The 19,138-nt window shown below is 47.0% G+C and overlaps 1 protein-coding gene and 1 pseudogene across 1 annotated transcript in view; one reads left to right on the plus strand and one right to left on the minus strand.

Annotated features, from left to right (window-relative positions):
- Positions 1-3,422: 3,422 nt before the first annotated feature.
- On the minus strand, positions 3,423-5,825 carry LOC125947215 (uncharacterized; annotated as a pseudogene).
- Positions 5,824-19,138, plus strand: part of LOC119459179 (phospholipid-transporting ATPase ABCA3) — a 41,566-nt gene continuing 28,251 nt past the window's right edge. The window contains exon 1 of the mRNA XM_037721005.2: positions 5,824-5,881. Coding sequence (XP_037576933.2) covers positions 5,824-5,881 — 58 coding nt within the window. The remainder of the gene's footprint in view (positions 5,882-19,138) is intronic.

Below are 19,138 nucleotides of genomic sequence, written 5' to 3' on the forward strand. Positions count from 1 at the left end.
AACTGCTGAATACCACATCCCCCCCCCCTCAAAAAGAGTTACTTAAATTATCATCTGGAAACACTATAAGCAATGTTTTTGATCGTGTTTAAATCACGTTGGTGGTCTTCCTTGCCATGTCGAACGCCTCAGTTCCGTAACGTCCCATTCATCTGGTATCTGAACAGATGGCTGTTGAGGTGCATCATAATTTTCCTGCTGTGGCTCGACAAAAGGTGTTACGTCTTCAGGTGAACAGCTTCTTGCAACTGTAGGTGGTGTAGCTGGTCGAGGACAGGGTACCTGTCCTCTTGTAGGCGTCTTGGCTACATTGGTCAACAATGGTGAATGGGCTTGAGGAGCTCAAAACGCCCTTAGGCACATGACCTGGCAACCTGACTTCAACCGATTGACCGGTTGTTAATGGCGAATGCTTCGCAGCTCGTCGACGGTCAGTGTAGGACTTGCGTGTTGCTTTTGCGCTACACTGCTGCGGACGGCTTTCGTCGCTGCGCGCGGGTCTTGGAAAAACTGTTTAACTGGCCCACCTACTAGATCAAGTTTTGTTCTTGGATAGCGGCCGTGAAGAAGGACAGAATGCTTCACTCCTGTGGTGGCATGCGGCGTGAAACAGTAGACTCCGAGGTAGTGGGTGATAGCTTCCTTCAAAGGCCGACGTTCTCGTGTGGAGACTTGAACGTACTCTTTCAGTACCCTATTAAACATTTATATTTGACCATTGCCTTGCGAATGGTAGACTGCCGAATACGCATGGACGATGCCGCGTTCCTTAAGAAAACTGTCAAACTCACAGGCTGTAAATTGAGGACCGTGGACACACAATCTCGTCAGGATATCCTTCCCTGCTGAAGATACTTTGCAGAAAGGAGATGACTGTTGCAGTAGTCACTTTCGCCGAGAGACTAATCTCTGGCCACTTGCCGAAATAATGAATGGCCGTAATGGCAAAACGGCAATCTGCAGGCACATTGGAAAAAGGACCCACGATATCGATTCCTAGGTTCTTCCATGGTGCCGATGGGAGTGCAACTAGCTGCAGGGGTGGTGTCACCAGTTTAACTGTCTTGTCATCTGATTGACATACCCCGCAAGATGCAATCAATTGTTCTACCTGTTTGCATATAGCAGGCCACCAGTATTGTTCACATAGTCGCGGCTTTCTCCTTGTTATCACCGGATGGGAGTCGTAGGCTGCGTCAAGGAGCCGTGCTACGAGGGACGAAGGTACGACGAATTTGTATCCCCGAAGCAGGAGGTCTCCAACGACTGAGAGCTGAGTCCGCACCCGGTAGTACGGAACTGCCTCGGGAGGCAACATCTTCACTGCAGGCCATCCCAACGTTGCCTATTTTATGAGCTGTTGAAGCAGAGGTTCCTGCATTGTTTGATCGACAAACTCCGCATGAGTAACACAAGTAGAGACAACACACGCTCTCCTCTCTCTCTTCCTCGTCCACATGACCGTGGAGGGACATTCTTGAAAAAGCCTCAGCAACAGTATTCCTGTCACCCTTCTGGAATTCAATGGTAAAGTTGTATGCCAGAAGCTGGGTGTGCCAACTTGCAATCCTGAACGGACGTTGACCTACTCCTTTTGTACTCAGGAATGTGACCAGAGCCTGGTGGTCCGTGCACAATGTGAATGGGCGACCCCAAAGGGCTCTCTTATGTTCGCATGTCCACAAGCAAGCAAGGGCCTCCAGTTCTGCAACGGAGTACTTCTATTCCCGTGGGGCAAGTCTGCGAGAAGAAAAAGCAATCGTTACAAGGTCATCATTTCTTGCCTGCTGCAACACTGCTCCCAAACGAATGGACGAGACATCTGAAGTGACGATTCCGTCACCCGCAAGATCAAATAGCTGTAAACGTCTTGTGGCCAAGGAACTCTTCAGCTGCTCAAAAAAAACTTGTCTCGCATCATTCCAAGTGAATAGGGTATTCTTACGTATCAACTCGTGAAGAGGCTCGACAAACACCGCATAATCAAGCAGAAACTTGGCGTAATAGCCCACCATGCCCAAGAATGAGCGCAAAGTGCCAATATCTGTTGGTGCTGGCGCAGCCTCGATGGGGTCCATGTTGCTTTGTGAAGGGCGTATCCCCTTGTGGCTGCTCCTGTGACAAAGGAAGTCTATTTCTTGTACATTGAAAGTGCATTTGTCATTCAGCTTCAATACAGACTTTGCAATGAAGTTCAATGCTTGTTTCACATTCTTGAATCGTTCCTCACGTGTGCTTCCACACACAATGACATCATCGATGTAGCACAAAGTGTTTTTGCAGTTCTGAGAAATAGTGACCATCATTTTCTGAAAGGCATACGGTGCCAATGCAAGGCCGATGCAAGGCCGAAGCAGGCACGTTTGAATCTGTATAATCCACTATCGGTGATGAAAGTAGTCAATTCACTGCTTTCAGGACTCGGCAGGACTTGGTGGTAGGCGGCTAATAAATCAATCTTGGAAAAATACCCTGCATCGCGAAGTTTGTGCAGTAGCTCTTCCGTGTGCGGCAGCGGAAATTTGTCCACAACAATCGCTTTGTTTGGTTCGCGCAGATCGACACAAATTCTTATCTTGCCATTTTCTTTGCAACTTCGACAATTGGCGATACCCATTCAGACGCATCAACCTTTTCTATGACATCATCATGCTCAAGGCGCTGCAGCTCTTCACGTACCGGATCTCGCACCAAAAATAGTATACGCCGTAACTTAGCAGTGGCAGCCGTGATTCCTTCTCTTATCTTGAACTTATGAACAATTTTCTTGCCACACCTAACTTCCCATCAAACAAGTGCGAGAACTGACAAAACAGTTCGAGATCAAGGCCTTGTGCGCTTGCGGAATGTGGGTGCATTGCAATGACATACCGTTGATGTGCGGCCGCAGTGCTTCGATGGCGTCGATGCCGAGGATGTCAGTGGCATGGTTGACGACGTAGACTGTATCTCGGCGTGTCAAACCTGGTAGACAACTGGCGCTATCAAACACCCCTCTGTGCTTATCCTGTGCCTATAAAAATCGTAAAGTGCCACTGATGTCGGCTGCATGGAAAGGCAATTCAACCTTGAATACGTGACGGTGGACAGAATCGAGACAGCAGAGCCCGTATCTACGAGGAAACGTATGGGTACATTTTGCACGAGGACTTGGATATGCATTCCTGCTATGCTCGGCCACGCGAGAAACAAGACGTTGAGGTCGCTGGGTGTACTGCAGGTATTGACTGCTCGGACCACGAGGGCCCGCTCGTCTGGCATGCCGCTCTTACAGACGCGCTGAAAATGTCCTCGTTTGCTGCATTTGCTGCATATTTTATTCTTCACCTTGCAATTCTTGTAATTTGCAAGATGCTGCGAAGACCCACAGCGAAAACAAGACTATAGCCAGCGCACGTTCAAGAGTACAAAGTTCAAAGAGTTCAAGAGTTCAAGGTGCTTTCTAGAAGTAGGCGTTCCCAAAGGCCATGGTTTCTCGTTTTCGCTACAAGTTGGTCACGAATAAAATCAACTTGTTCACCGAAGTCGTAACTCAATTCCAGCTCACGCAACACCATGACGAACGCTGCTGCGGTCTCCCAAGGCAGTTGGACGCCCTGTCCGAACCTGTGCTGGTCGACGACGACGTTCGTTTTAGGAGTGAAGTAAGCGTCCAACGTGGCCACTGCTGCATCGTACTCGTCGCTCGTGCTGCCTGTATCCTTTTTCTTTGCATGCGGCGTCGACGGTTTCTTCTCCGGCAATGCGTAGTACAAGCGTTGGCCTTCAGTACCTAAACAGTGCAGTAGCAAAACTTTACGACGCGCAGGTGGGTGAGCGTCGCTCCCAGACGCCAGAGATAATTCTTGAACAGGCAGTGCCACTGCGTCCAAGGAATGGCGGGCTTCCCGGGCGTCGGCAGAAACTCGGGCGGTAGATGTAAGCTCACTGCTTCCGCTTTCGGTCACTTCACTCGTCGTTGTATACGAGTGGCGACGGAACGCCCTGCACAGCCGGACGTGGCACAGGTGCAACGCTAGTTGCGTCCGGGCAGGATCCGGCGTACGCAGCTGCACAATGGCTCATCGGCAAAGCTTAAAAGCATTCTTGTAGCTCCCTGCCATGTGTAGCAGGTGCGGGACGGTTCCTCCTCGTCGCCAACTGTTGTATCCGCCGTCGCGCCCTGCCAGACTACGCCGCAGGCGTCGGAGAAACGCGAAGTGAACCGCACCATCCCGTACCTCGAACAAAACTAAGATTTATTAGTCTGTGATGACCATATCTACAGGTGCATGCGTCAGCTGACGTGATAAGGCACGTGCCTAGCGCTCATCTAGGTTATATAAACACAACTGCTGAATACCACACATACTATACCAATTTTGGTACCTACCAAATTAACGAAACGACCATGAGAGCACCAAGACGTAGGCGGCTGTTTCATGACCTACATGACAGGCATGTCATGACCTATCATTTATGTTCTTCATACAGTCCTGTCATACTACGTCAGTTTTAGTACTTACCAAGTTAACGAAATTGGGTACCGGTCCGGGACAGTGGCCTTGGTAAACTCGGCTGTAATGCAGTTCTACTTAACATGAAAGCTGGCGAAGTGCGAAGCAGTGATTCGCCGGTGTTTCCCTTGAGTTTTCCTTGTGTTTATCTTGTTTTATCATGTGTTTATCCTGTGTTTGTCTTGTGTTTAGAAATCCGTCATCCGTTTAGACACCTGTGCTAAAACACAACTGGTGTGAAACCGCCATGCACATGGAGCCAAAGCCTTTGCTGATCATAGAAGCGATTTTAACGAATTTCTGTTAATTCAAATAATTAATGTGTATTCTGAGCTTTTAAATTATTCTGAATCACGTTAGTTTATTTTCAACCACTTTTGAATAATTCTGCACTTGTGTTTACCTTGTTTTGAGAAAGTTTTTTGGCGCGTGACCACGACGACATGAGATCACATTACAATATTTTCACGATTTTCACGAGTTTGTGCTAAATAATGCGAATAATCCTTGATTATATTCCTATCTTTTACATTATTGTGAATCATGTTAGTGTACTTTGAACTGGTTTTGATCAATTCTGCACTTGTTTTGACCCTGCTTTTGCGCGTGATCACGACGACATGAGATCCCATTACACGCTGACACCCTGGGCCCTTAAAGTGCTTCGCACCCAAAAGCTGCCCTTGCAGCTTTAAAATGCTCCAGGCACTAATACCGCAGCAGCGATAGGCCTCACACTACTTTTTTTTAAACATGTAGCTTTATATCACTAGTATTTACGTCTCATAAATGACACCAATTAGACTATTTAGGGCTTCTGACACTAAGGAACACAAGGACCGTGCAAGGATAATTCCACACAATAAGAAACATGATAAACGCAGTGGGCAGTAGATATGGAAAACCTGTAACCTGTGCGGTTCATAAACATTGCTTGAAAGCAAGTACATATTGCATAAGATGACTGTGACAAGCGTGCACGTCGCATATAGCTGTGCAGCAATTTATTACCCGCCTCATAAAAACTATCCTTCACGTAGATTCTGCATCTGGCTATTCAGGTTCGGAGATGAAGCAGGCGTAACATCTAAAAAAACTCGGTGGCAGAGATGAACTAACCGTGAAGCGGAAATAATTTTCTCGAAAATTGTAGTTTATCACTCCCAACTTTCGCCTTAAAATGTTCTCTAAGCAGGAGCGATGGTTCTGTGCAGCGTTCATGGCGAGTGTCTCGATTGCCGCCCAACTGCTCACGACGTCGTCGAATGTCAGGTTTGTGCTGCTGAACCTGCTTCCCTTACTGCGCCTGTTGCCATCCTTCGCCTTCATGTCGGCATTCCTGAAGGTCGTGTCCAAGAGCCAGATCGCCTGGATATGCAGTCGATGTGAGTGCACTCCTTCACTCGCATGCCGTGGTTTCGTTTAAACTGCCTTCGTTATACCTGGTGGAGAAGGTTAAAACACTCCTTACCTCTCTACCCGGTAGATAAGCATAAAATGATTCTGCGGATCACACCCTCACTAGACTGGACATAAAAAGGTGTGGTTAACCATAAATTGGTCTTTAGCAATGCAAATACCTCGTCCATGCCCAAACTTTGCGAACCTGTTCCATTTGGCGGCGTACATTGCTTAACCGTTGGCTTGTTGCACTGAGTTGTTTCGTCCAGTAGGGTTCCTTGTTATGTATTGTATTTGCTGGTGCTGATTGGGGAACAGATCCTGCGAAATAATTGCATTCGAATGAATTATCTAATAGTATAGGGAGATACTATCATTTGGTGGATTCTCCCCAGAGTGAGACATTGAGGGATGGCATTACCGAGAGTGTGGGGTCACAACCCCGCCGAGGCAGCCGCATTTCGATCAATATCACAGTGGCAATCGAAGAAAATAGGATAAATAGCGGTTTAAACCATGGAAAATATGGAGCGCGATAACGTAAATCTATTCCAAAATGCTTTTATTCCACTCTCCTGACGCCGAATTTACGTAACTACCGACGCAAGCATCGGGCGGTGACCCGCTGCGTTGTATGAACAACGCAATCAAGCACTCTCCTCGTTTATAGGAGGTCACCTTTGTTCGCTTTCAAAACGAACAACATTGCCTGCACTGAGAGGTGTGTGTTATCTAACTGCCTGACAAGAAGCGAGGAGCACGCTCTAGTGGAGTGGGTTTCGATGAGTCCGAGCCAGCACAGTGAAAGTAGATAACCGCATGAAGAGTGTGGTGCCGGCTTCTCCGAGTGGTCCCCTTCGCTTTACTTAGGTTGCGGTGCCTGGTCGAAAATCGTGGCGGCGTGCAACAGAAGGATGAGAATGCCGCTAAAACGGATCCTCTGCAAGGAAGAGTTGACAGAGTGATGTCGTATACGTGCCGAAAGGGCTCGATAACGTTTTACTGCAACGCAAAAACGTTTATCAATGCGCAAATACATGCACACCGGCAGGTGCGAGTAACGAGGGCCTGACGACCGGCGGGCAGCCATCTTCTATTCTTTTTGGAACGAGGCAGTCGATGCCTATTGAGAAAATTTTTTAGTATTGTTCGGCATATTAATACATTTTTTTCGCGTATACGACACTTAGACGCGGTGAGTTTTTCCGGTTTTGTGAGGTCGCGTGACAGACATTCGATGTGGCCGCAGCCCGAAAAAAAAATGGACCAATAGCAGAGGGCTAATGGTGAGAAGGCATTGTATCGGGAATAATTGTTTTGTGCGGTTCAATCATGCATAATCAGTGTGTACACGTTATATCAGATGGGGAGCAATCGCGGTTTTCGGGACGTCGCGTGACAGGCAGGCAAAGTTGGGAGTGGCCCAAAAATGTTCTGGCCAATCGTGGTGGGTTGATTGCATAATTGGAATAGAAAAGTTTCTAATAACTTTAGGTTATAGCACCCGCGGTCGATATGCTTCAATTTGCACAATTAAGCCATTATCTCGTTGAGACTTGTTATAGCAGAAAGCCGTGACTATTTTCTTGAAACCGAAAGCCTTGAATTCACCTGGTTGAATGAAGCTGCCATGCACGCGAATAAAAAATATTAGGCACATTCAGGACACAAGACTTGCCAATAGTACGGAAATGCGATTATGCAAAGCATGGAAACAACAAGAGCGAGAAAGACAACACAAAGGCTATTTGTATGGTACTTGCTATTGTGCTTGTGTTCTGTTTGAATAGATTCCTGTGCCAGAAATTCTCCACCAACTTGCTAAGCTCAGTGTCATTTTGACAAAGGCAGAGATGGTCTGTGCTTCGTTTTAGCAGCTTTGTGTGAACGCCTTTAAATGGCAAAAGTGTTATCCTTATGCGTTACTTTTGTATCAAGCACAAATAATCAGTAATTCCTAAGCTTCAGGCTTGGAAACCAGATGGCATCATTCGTTGACAGTTCATGCGTTTTTGTCAGAGCTTTTGACAGCAGCAAGCACACACTGAAGCGGTTATTCAAGTCTGCAAACATGGACAGATTTTTGCAGACTTCCATATAGGGGTAGAACAGCTTCCCCTATATATTGACGCGAAGTAAGCTGCCCACTACAGGCACAAGATCGCCAGAGAGAAGACGACGAAGGACGCAGGTGTGCGCGTGTTCTATTTGAGTGTCGGTCATCATTAAAGAAGGCTGTTCTCTTTCGGTGAGTCTGAATTGATTATCTTCGTGACATTTTACTGGTGGAGGTGGTGGGTATATGATACCATTACCGGAGACGCAGCGTACCCCTGACTCATCCCCATTGAGTAGTCCGGGAGAGATTACTCCTGTGCACGTACGCACCAGCCGCCGTCTTCAAGGGCTCCAACCTGAGCACGGTCTGTTGCCCGATCGTATCCGGACGATGAACCTGAGCCCACAGCCTCCTGCTGCTGCGGGTGCTTCGCCGGCGCAGATCATCTTCAACCAGCCACAGACGCCGATTGCATTCCACGGAGATGCTACTGAAGACGTGGAAGATTGGCTAGACCATTTCGAGCGGGTCGCCGAACGCAACGGATGGAACGAAGACCGCAAGTTGCGCAACGTGTACTTCGCGCTCCAAGACTCCGTGAGGACGTGGTTCCATAACCATGAAGCGACATTGACTTCCTGGCACGAATTTCGACAGCAGCTTATCGCCACATATTCCAGCATGGACAGGAAGGAGCGAGCGGAGCTGGCAATACAGGCAAGATTCCAAGCCCCGAACGAGAGCGTCACCACGTATACTGAAGACATGGCTCGGCTCTTCAGACGTGCGGATGCCTGAAAGGCCGAAGACAAGAAGGTGCGACATTTGATGCGAGGTGTGAAGCAAGAGATCTTCGCTGGACTTATTCGCAATCCGCCCACAACACTTGCGGACTTCCTTACTGAAGCGACAGCAATGGAAAGGGCCCTTCGACAACGTGCCAGACAATACAACCGCAACGTGATGGAACTTTCGCACAGCCCCTCTAGCATGACTTCGGAAAACCACCTCGAGCACCTACGTGAATTGATCAGGGCTGTGGTAAGAGAAGAGCTCCACAAAATGCAGGTAACCGACGTGACGACAGCCCGAATTTCTGTGGCGGAGATAGTGCGCGACGAGATTAGGCAAGCCGTCCAAGCTCCTGAACGCTACCAGGTACCACAACAGCGGGAGCCAGTCCCAATGACTTATGTGGACGCCGTACGACGACCGTCGCTGTACGGCCCCTCAAACGTCATGCGCCCCTCCGAACAAACAGAAGTAGTGTTCAGGTGTCGTAGTCCACCGTCCATAGAGGAGTCGATGATGATGATGATGATGAATTATTGGCATCCCCTTTGAAACGGGGCGGCGACAAATAGTCACCTAGCCTGCTTGATTTAATCAGGTATATTATACATGTTCTTTATCCATCATTTTTGTATACCTCTCATTATTTTTATTTTTCAAAAATTTACCTTGTACCGCTGCCTATGATTTTAAGACATCAGGTCGTATCCATCTTTTCCCTGCTTTTTTTCCACCAGTACTCTAATCGTCTCTTGCTGATCTCTACGGCTGATCTGTTTATGTTTCCTTCCACTTTAAACCCAAGCGCTTCTGGGAGTTGCACGTTACCTACGGTTCTCGCTGGGTGGATCCCGTCGCATTCCATTAGGATGTGCTGAGTGGTCTCTGGATCTTTACTGCTGCATACACATGTCTCATCTAGTTCCGAATATTTGTTCCGATATGTTTTCGTCCTTAGGCAACCGGCTCGAGCCTCAAATAGCAAGGCACTGCCCTTTGTGTTATCGTACAAATTTTCCCTTCTAATTTCTTTCTTCTCATTCTTGTAAATCTCCATTGTCCTTTTTATTTCCATTCTTTGCATCCAATTCACGGTCTCTATTTCTCTCACTTTCTTTCTGATGACCCCTGGTTGTCTATTTACAGTTTCGATTATCCTGTACTTGGTTGCCAACTTCCTTGACCTCTTCCTCCATTCTGTGTCCACGCTTTTCATGTAGAGATACTTGTGCACTTTAGCCGCCCATTTATTTTCATCCATGTTCCTGAGCCTTTCTTCAAAACTAATTTTGCTCTGTGCTTCTCTGACTTCAAAAGAGGCCCAACCCATGTCACCCTGCACTGCCTCATTTGTCGTATTACCGTGTGCTCCCAAAGCCAACCGGCCTACTGATCTTTGGTTAACTTCCAAACCCGCCAATATATCCGATTTTAAGCATATAATGGCATTTGCAAATGTTAGCGCTGGCACCATTACTCCTTTCCAGATTCCACGCACCACCTCATACTTATTGTGGCCCCATAGTGCTCTGTGTTTCATTATTGCTGCATTCCGCTTCCCCTTTATTTTCAGATTATCTTGGTGGTTGCTTGAGTAATTCTTCCCTTCGTTTATGTGTATGCCGAGGTACTTATATTGCTTCACTATGGGTATTACTTGCTGTTGAATTGACACCACGAAGTTACTCGTGTGTTCATTAAAGATCATAATCCCTGATTTCTCTGTGCTAAACTTAAGCCCTAGATTTGTCGCTGCGTTCCCACAGATATTCGCAAGTATCTGTAAATCTTTTTTATTGTCCGCTAGTAGCACAATGTCGTCTGCGTACATCAGTCCAGGGACCTTCTGTTGCACCATTTGTCCATTACGCATGTAGGATAAATCGAAACCTAATTCGCTGTTTTTCAGTCGTCTTTCTATACCCTTGACGTAAAGCGTGAACAACAATGGTGACAGAGGGCATCCTTGCTTCAATCCTTGGTGAATTCCCACCATTTCATTTCCTTTTCGGCCTTCCCATACCACTTGTACTTGGTTGTCTCGATATATCTCCTTTAGCAGCTCCACGAAATCGTCATCTATGCCTTCGTATTGAAGAATATCCCACAACAATTCCCTGTCTACGTTGTCGTAAGCTCCTTTAATATCTAGAAATGCTATGCATAAAGGTCTTTTCTGAGCTACTGAAATCTCTATGCACTGAGTTAGTACAAACACATTGTCTTCTAAGCGTCTGCCTGGCCTGAACCCATTCCCAGTCGAGGCCCAGAAAAAGCGACGTCTGGCGGGCTCCTGACCTCAGGCCCTTATGTTTTCCATGTGGAGAGGCTGGTGTACCAGGTGTACCTCGTCCACGACCAGGTCAACGCCTAATGGAGATAGAGAACTTCAGCGCGAGTCGCGACAGTTCATTCGAGCAGCGAAGGCACGAGCCCCGTTCTGCATCGCCTGCTCGATACCGAACGCCAAGTCCCTTATTTCATCGAGACGCTCGTAGACGTCGTTTACCCAGCCCTGCAAACCCGGAAAACTGAGTCCAGCGACCTCCGGAGGTGTAGCCGCTCACGCCGAGCGCTTCGAATATCCTCCATCACGACGACAACGACGACAAAGCACCGACTTTGTCACACTCCGGTGCCCAAAGGCAAGTGGTAACGTCAAACATACTGGTTACCATAGACGACGAAGAAGTTACCGCTTTAATTGACACTGGTGTGGACAGCTCGATTATGAGCAGAGAGCTTGCGTCAAAATTAAAGAAAGTTTTTACGCAGTGGACTGGGTCACATGTCTGTACTGCTGGAGGGCATCTACTAATTCCCGTGGGCAGATGCACCGCTCGGCTAAATATTCGTGGATTTATGTACGTCGGTGTCTTCATTATTCTGCCCAGCTGCTCGAGAGACTTGATACTCGGCATAGGCTTTCTACAGGCAAATGGAGCCATAATTAACCTGTAAAATCAAGCGTGATGTTCTCTACGGCAAAAGCCATAGCAAGCGACGCTGGTGACGAGAATCACACCGAAACGCCTTGCGAATCGTCGAAGACAGCATAACGGTATCGCCAAGAAGCAGCCTACTGACCCTGGTAACGTACGACGCGTTCGACGGCTATGAGGGCATCGCCGAACCAAACATTCCGTTAATGCTTGAGCGGAACATCTGGGTTGCACGGGGTCTCGTTCAGCTTCAGCACGGACGCTCATTAGTCCGGCTGACAAACTTCAGCAACGAATACCAGCACTTACCCCAAGGCACAGCTGTCGCCTTCCTCCATGAAATTGCTGCCTTCACTAATGTCGCCTCGCTAGAAACTGCTTCCCCTAATTCATCGAAAGAGGCCAACCTGAGCGATCGCACTCAGATTAACCCCGGCTTATCGGAACGACAGAAACAGCAGCTACTGGACCTTGTCAATGACTTCTCTGGCTGTTTCTCTACCGCTTCTAAAGTACGGCGCATGTCCGTTACGAAGCATCGCATTCCTACGGATGAGTCAGCACGCCCCGTTCGTGAGCATCGATCCTTACCGCGTTGCGCCTACGGAAAGGGAGGTGATAAAGCGCCAGGTTCAAGCAATGTTAGATGATGACGTCATTCAGCCGTCCATAAGTCCATGGGCGTCACCCGTCGTTTTAGTTAAAAAGGGCAACACACTACGCTTCTGCGTAGACTGCAGACGGCTTAATAGTGTCACGAAACGCGACGTTTATCCTCTGCCGCGGATCGATGACGCTCTGGACCGTCTACGCCACGCCCAATTTTTCACCTCGTCGGATTTTAAGTCTGGGTACTGGCAGATTGAAGTAGATGAGCGTGACCGCGAAAAAACGGCATTTGTGACTCCTGATGGATTATCTGAATTTAAAGTCCTCCCATTCGGCCTGTGTTCCGCACCTGCCACACTTCAGCCGATGATGGACACTGTTCTCTCTGGACTGTAATGGTAGACGTGCTTAGTCTACTTAGACGACGTTGTGGTGTTTTCAAGAACGTTTAATGAACATTTAGAACGACTCAGGAATGTACTCCTCGCAATCAGCAAAGCAAATCTGACTTATCAAGCCTGAGAAATGTCATTTTGGCTTTCAGGAGCTAAAGTTTCTCGGACACGTAGTCAGCCCCCGCGGTGTTCGGCCAGACCCCGAGAAGCTAGCTGCCGTCGCTGAGTTCCCGCGTCCCACAAACGAGAAGGCAGTTCAGCGATTCTTAGGTCTCTGTGCCTACTACCGTCGTTTTGCCGAGGGATTTTCAAGGATCGCCGAACCATTAACGAGACTAACACACCAAGATGTACCCTTCGAGTGGACGGAAGAACAACAGGAAGCCTTTACAGAATTGCGGAAGCGACTGCAAACAGCCCCTGTACTCGCGCATTTAGACAAGGCTGACACTGAAATCCACACAGACGCCAGCAACGTGGGGCTCGGTGCTATACTCGTTCAGTGGCAAGCCGGCGCCGAACGAGTACTAGCCTACGCAAGCCGCAGTCTCACTAAGGCGGAGTTCAACTATTCCACGACTGAAAAGGAGTGTCTAGCTGTCGTTTGGGCCATCGGCAAGTTCCGACCCTACCTTTACGGCCGACCTTTTCGCGCAGTAAGTGACCACCACTCACTGTGTTGGCTTGCGACTCTTAGGGACTCTTCAGGCCGCCTCGCTCGTTGGAGCCTCCGCGTTCAGGAGTACGACGTCACTGTGGTATATCGATCCGGACAGAAGCACGGTGACGCTGACTGCCTCTCACGTGCACCTATACATTGGAAGCCCTGTGACGCAGAGAAAGATTTCCCGTTTCTTGGTGTAGTAGACACTGTCGATATGGCTGACCACCAACGTGCAGACAGTACATTGCTTCCCCTCATTAGATACCTTCAGGGAGCCGACGTTGTTGTCCCACGACCGATGTCACGAGGTCTGACTTCTTACTGCCTCCGGAACGACGTGCTCTACAAGAACTTCGAAAACAGCCAAGAAACGCTCCTTCTTGTCGTCCCAGTTTCACTGCGCGAAGAAGTGCTGCAGGCGTGTCATGACGACCCCTGTGCCGGACACTTAGGCTTCGCCAGGACGTTAGCGCGCATACGCCAGAAGTATTACTGGCCACAACTATTCTCGTCCGTTCAGCGCTACGGGAGAAGCTGCCGTGATTGTCAATGGCGCAAGGTTCCACCTTTGAAACCTGCTGGTCTTCTGCAAGCCCTGGACCCTCCTCCGGCACCGTTTTAACAGGTGAGAATGGACCTCCTCGGTCCGTTCCCTACGTCGTCCGCAGGAAACAAATAGATAGTCGTCGTAACGGACTACCTAACGAGGTATACAGAAACCAAAGCTGTGCCCCGCGGAACCGCTACAGAAGTCGGAATTTTCTTTTGTTCATGAAATCGTACTACGTCATGGAGCCCCTTCCATCTTAATAACCGATCGAGGAACTGCGTTTACTGCTGACTTAATGCAAGAGATCGTCACGCTGACCCACACCAATCATCGGAAAACCACAGCCTATCACCCACAAACTAATGGACTAACCCAGCGCCTCAACAGAACTATGGCCGATATGATCTCAATGTACGTTGACGTAGAGCACAAGTCCTGGGACCAAATTCTACCATACGTGACATTCGCATACAATACAGCTGTGCAGGAAACCACGCGATTCACACCATTTGAACTGGTTTATGGGCGCTGCGTAACAACACCTTTAGACGCCATGCTCCCGGTAGACAACGGAACAAGAAGTGACAACGCTGACGACATCATCCAGAAAGCCGAAGAAGCTCGACAGCTTGGTCGCAACCGCATCCGCAACCAGCAGAGTGCCGACGCCTGCCGTTACAACAGTGGCCGAAGGAACATCCAGTACGAACCCGGTGACTATGTTTGTGTGTGGACACCCGTCCGTCATCAGGGGCTGTGAGAAAAATTACTTCGCAGATACTTTGGCCCGTACAAGATCGTCAGGCGACTCAGCGACGTGAACTACGAGGTCGTCCCTCAGAGTACTAATATGAGCTCGAGCCGACGGCGAATATGAGCCCAGATTGTGCACCTAGTACGGATGAAGCCGTACTACGCTCGGAAAAAATTGCCCCTCTGATCAACTCTCTCCCACACCTTCTGTCGCTATTTACCCTCTCCAATCGGCGACCGGGACGGTCGCTTTTCACGTGGGGAGTAATGACACGAAGTAAGCTGCCCACTACAGGCACAAGATCGCCAGAGAGAAGACGACGAAGGGTGCAGGTGTGCGCATGTTCTCTGAGTGTCGGCCATCATGAAAGAAGGCTGTTCTCTTTCGGCGAGTTCGAATTGATTATCTTCGTGACAATATGAATATTTTTGAAGATCGGAGTTTTTAAGCCTTTTTTCCAAAGCCCTATTGCAAGGCGCAACAATTTTGATTATAGTGTTTGTGGAACAAATCGTCTGGTAGACGCACTGCCTTAGACTGCATTTTGCTGCTCAAGAAACAGGTAGCTACCCCAAAGCTTCACGAACACACTGACTAGCCCTTTACTTTACCAATTGACTGTAATATGCATGTAATATGCAGCAAATGAGTTTTTGAGGGAATGTGTTATTTAAGTTGAATATACCAAAGCAGAAAAAGCTTCATTCGCCCCATTGTAGTGATCGGAAATATACCTGATTGCTGCTTCGTAGTTTCTGTCAACGAAATGAATATCCATTGCCACGAGTTTCAAATCGTGCTCCATAAACCAAATAAAAGTTCCATAATTACTTTCTTTAGGGCAAAACAATGTACACAAGAAAATTGACAGGACATAGCGCTACTCTCAACTGACATCATTTGATTGCGTAACTCCTTTATAGAGAGCAGAATCCAGAAGAACATGCGCAGTGAGCACTATGCGCAGCAACCATTGCAACATCCGATCACCAGAGCGCACTCATGTGACAGAATGCAAAAAAAAAAAACATATTCAGCGCTGTACAAGGTTAAAGGCGGCACACTAATGCAAGCTTGATAAGCTGGTTCGACAAGTTGTTATCGAAACACAAACGCTTTCGTTCGATGTGTCGAGTTTTCTCGGCGGCCTGGTTAGCAGCATCCGCCCGCCATTGCCGCTTGTGATTTTTCAAAATTTAATTGCTTCAAAATTAAATCTGCCCGTCACGTAAGACAAAGAATGGCTCATACCCCCATAAGCAATGGCACATGGCCCCGTAAACGCGGCCTCCCCATTACGACGACAGAAAAGTGAAATTCCACGCAAGAATGATGAGCGGCAACGGAGCCCTCTGTGGAAGAAGACGACGACGACGAACGAGAGAGCAATGGCACGAGCGCGTTTGCGCGGTTGCCCCGAGGGGCGCCAACGTGCCAGTTGTTGCAGACGACGACGCTCGAGCCATTGCTAATGATGATAGTTTCTGCGCACAGATATGGAAGTTCATGCTAGACATAGACAAGCTTCGCTTGTAAAACCGCCGCGTATCCGTCTATATATTCATCCCTGTTGTCATCGTCGAACACCTTACCCGCGCCCCTTTCGGAGGAGGCCCTTCTTCCCCATTTTCGACTGGCTTGTCTATGTCGACGACGGTCTTCTCACGAGGCCGGTTTCCTACAGCCTGGTTCGTCGCACCAGAAGCATTCGGAGGGCTGGCTGCTCTGGGAGTCACGTCCATAATCTTGGTCTTCTTGCACAAAGTGATCGGTGTTGTCTTGACAGCCACGTTGTCGGCCACCTTGTTGCCTGAAACGCCCTGTACGTCGGTGTTAATCTTCTGTTGAAAAAATCTGTGCATTCCTTGGACACCTTTCGGCCTAGACGACGCTTGGTTAGCTTCCCCTTACAAAAATTTTTGTTGAGAATGCATTGAAATATCATTGGTCAATGTTGAGTATCTTATTGAGCATTCATTGGGAGTTCGTTGGGATATCATTGAGCCAAGTGTTGAGGGCTCTTGAATATTGGCCACTGAAATTTTATTGAAACACCATTGGGCAAGTCAATGTTGAATAGTTGTTGAGTTTGTATTGAAAGCACATTGTGCTTATACATATCATTGTGTAATTTCTGTTGAATTTCTGTTGGGTTTCAATTGATGCAGTCTTGAAATGCTGTTGTGATTGTTCTGTTGACCATTTGTTGAGTGATTATTGACACACTATTGAAAAGTACATTGTGCGCCTGTTGAGATGGCATTGATATTTCGAAAATTGCCACTGAAATATAATTGATATTTTGTTGGGCTTGTGGCATGTTAGTGCACTTAATTTTGAAATTGCTTTGCTATTTGCACTTGCATGCCTCGGTGCCTCTTCACATAACTTTCCCTAATCCGAACGGAAGGAAAGGAGCGACTGACATATTTCATGTACCCTAATATGTAATACAGCGTGCACATGACACATTATTACAGTATATAAGGCGCAACTGTATGAAACCCGAAGACATACGCTAGTGCCTACAGTGCTATTAAGTGTAAGGGAGCAGAACTATAGCACACATGCTGAAAAAATGTAGCAAAAGCATACACATGCCTAGTTAAACTTGCAACAATTTTTCTGGAAGATATACAACACCACCTGCACTTACAGCATAAAAAAGCTTCCTGTGCCTGTACAGCACAGCACAAAGCAGGCTCATGAGAACTGAAAAGTAGAACTTAGTGGGTTTAAAACTATGATGATGATGGATGAAATTGATAAATTTTACAAAGTTATCACTCTTAATGGCTACCTAAGGGACTCCTTGAACTTGACCTACAAAGATGTACAGCAATGTTAAAAACAAACGGAAGATGGAAACCTATATCCTTTTTGCAGGAATAAACAATCCAAATAGCCTTATGTGTCGCAAGTTTACGAGCACTTTGGCAATTTGGTGTATGTACAGACTTGACAAACAGCAGCTCAAACAGAGATGCGAACGCTGAATTAAGACAAGAATACACATGAATGCTCACTCAACGAAGTTTATTACAGCAGAAAGAATTATATTTCACAATTACAGCAGAAAAAAATATATTTTGTAAAAACAACAGTCAAGTGACTCAAAGGCAGACCTTAAGCATACCCTTGTAACTAACTTTGAGCGCATGAGCTCTTGGCTTGCATGCATAAATACAAAAATGAAGACCACTGGATACCTTACAGTAAAATGCTTCACACACCCAGTAAACACTCACAGAAGGGTTTACGGCTGCCTGTGAGTAGGCAAAATAACAAGTAAACTGGAAACAAATGACTTCATGTGTATATATACAAAACACCTGAATCGTGTTTTTCAGAGGTAAACTTCTAAAACATTTGTGCTGTAAAAGCAGCTTACCTCCCCGGCATAAGTCAAGAACTGCACAGTATTTCAAGACAGTAGAGGCTTGGGCTAGTCGGTGCATACTCGAGAGGGAAACAGCGCAAAAAACACTAGACAAGAAGGACAAGAAGCGCTGGTGTGTGTCTCCCTTCTTGTCGTGTTTTTTCGCGCTGTTTCCCTCTCGAGTGTGAACAGTATTTAATTTCTTCTGTTACTTTTGGGTACGGAAGAATTTACTGGTGGCATTTTCTAATTTAGTGAGGTCATCAGTGAATTTATTTCTTTGACTTGAACAAAGCTAATGAAATCATTTCTTCGGACCTTTTTCACCCTACACAGCAACTAACTGGTACCTCGGTCAATAAAAAGCTAATGCAAGGCTAATACTTTCAACGATATAATAAAGTGACATAAAATACACAGACAAATGGAGTGACACACAGCTAACGCAATTCCCAACAGTGAAATAAATGGTCACCTGCGTCATCAAAGAGCCCAGAACGACTCATTATAAAGCATGAGAAAAGGTTTCATTAACTGTACAGCCAGATTGGAGAGCTAGTAAAAAACGCAAATAAATGCACATACAAAACACCATTTACCACACTTGCGCACATAAATATATATAATTCCACCAGCATTTCGCTGCATAAAATATATAAAAGTTGCGACAAAGCAGTAACTGAAAGACGGAAGGAGCTGCACTACCCATGTTGAAAAAAAATATCGAAAGTGACATACATGCATATTTAATCTGACAGAAAACGTCTTTCCAAGCTATATATTACAAAAACTGTACAACAACGTTAAGAGCAAACGAGATGAGAAGCTATACCATTCTTGCAGAAATGAACAGTGCAAATAACTTCATGTATCTCAATTTTACGGATACTTTGGTAATTTGGTGTGTGTACATACTTTACAAACAGCTCAAACAAAGATGAGAACGGTGAAATAAGGTAGGAACACACAATAATGCTGACTAAACTAGAAGTTTGTTCGTGACGACAAAGATATTAAGCACACTGGCCAACTTGACAAATAAATAGCCATGCATGCCTGGCAGACAGCCCGGTGCAACAAAAAAAAGGAACGAAAGA

The sequence above is a fragment of the Dermacentor silvarum genome, chromosome 7 (assembly GCF_013339745.2).
Source record: "Dermacentor silvarum isolate Dsil-2018 chromosome 7, BIME_Dsil_1.4, whole genome shotgun sequence".
NCBI classification, from domain to species: Eukaryota; Metazoa; Arthropoda; class Arachnida; order Ixodida; family Ixodidae; genus Dermacentor; species Dermacentor silvarum.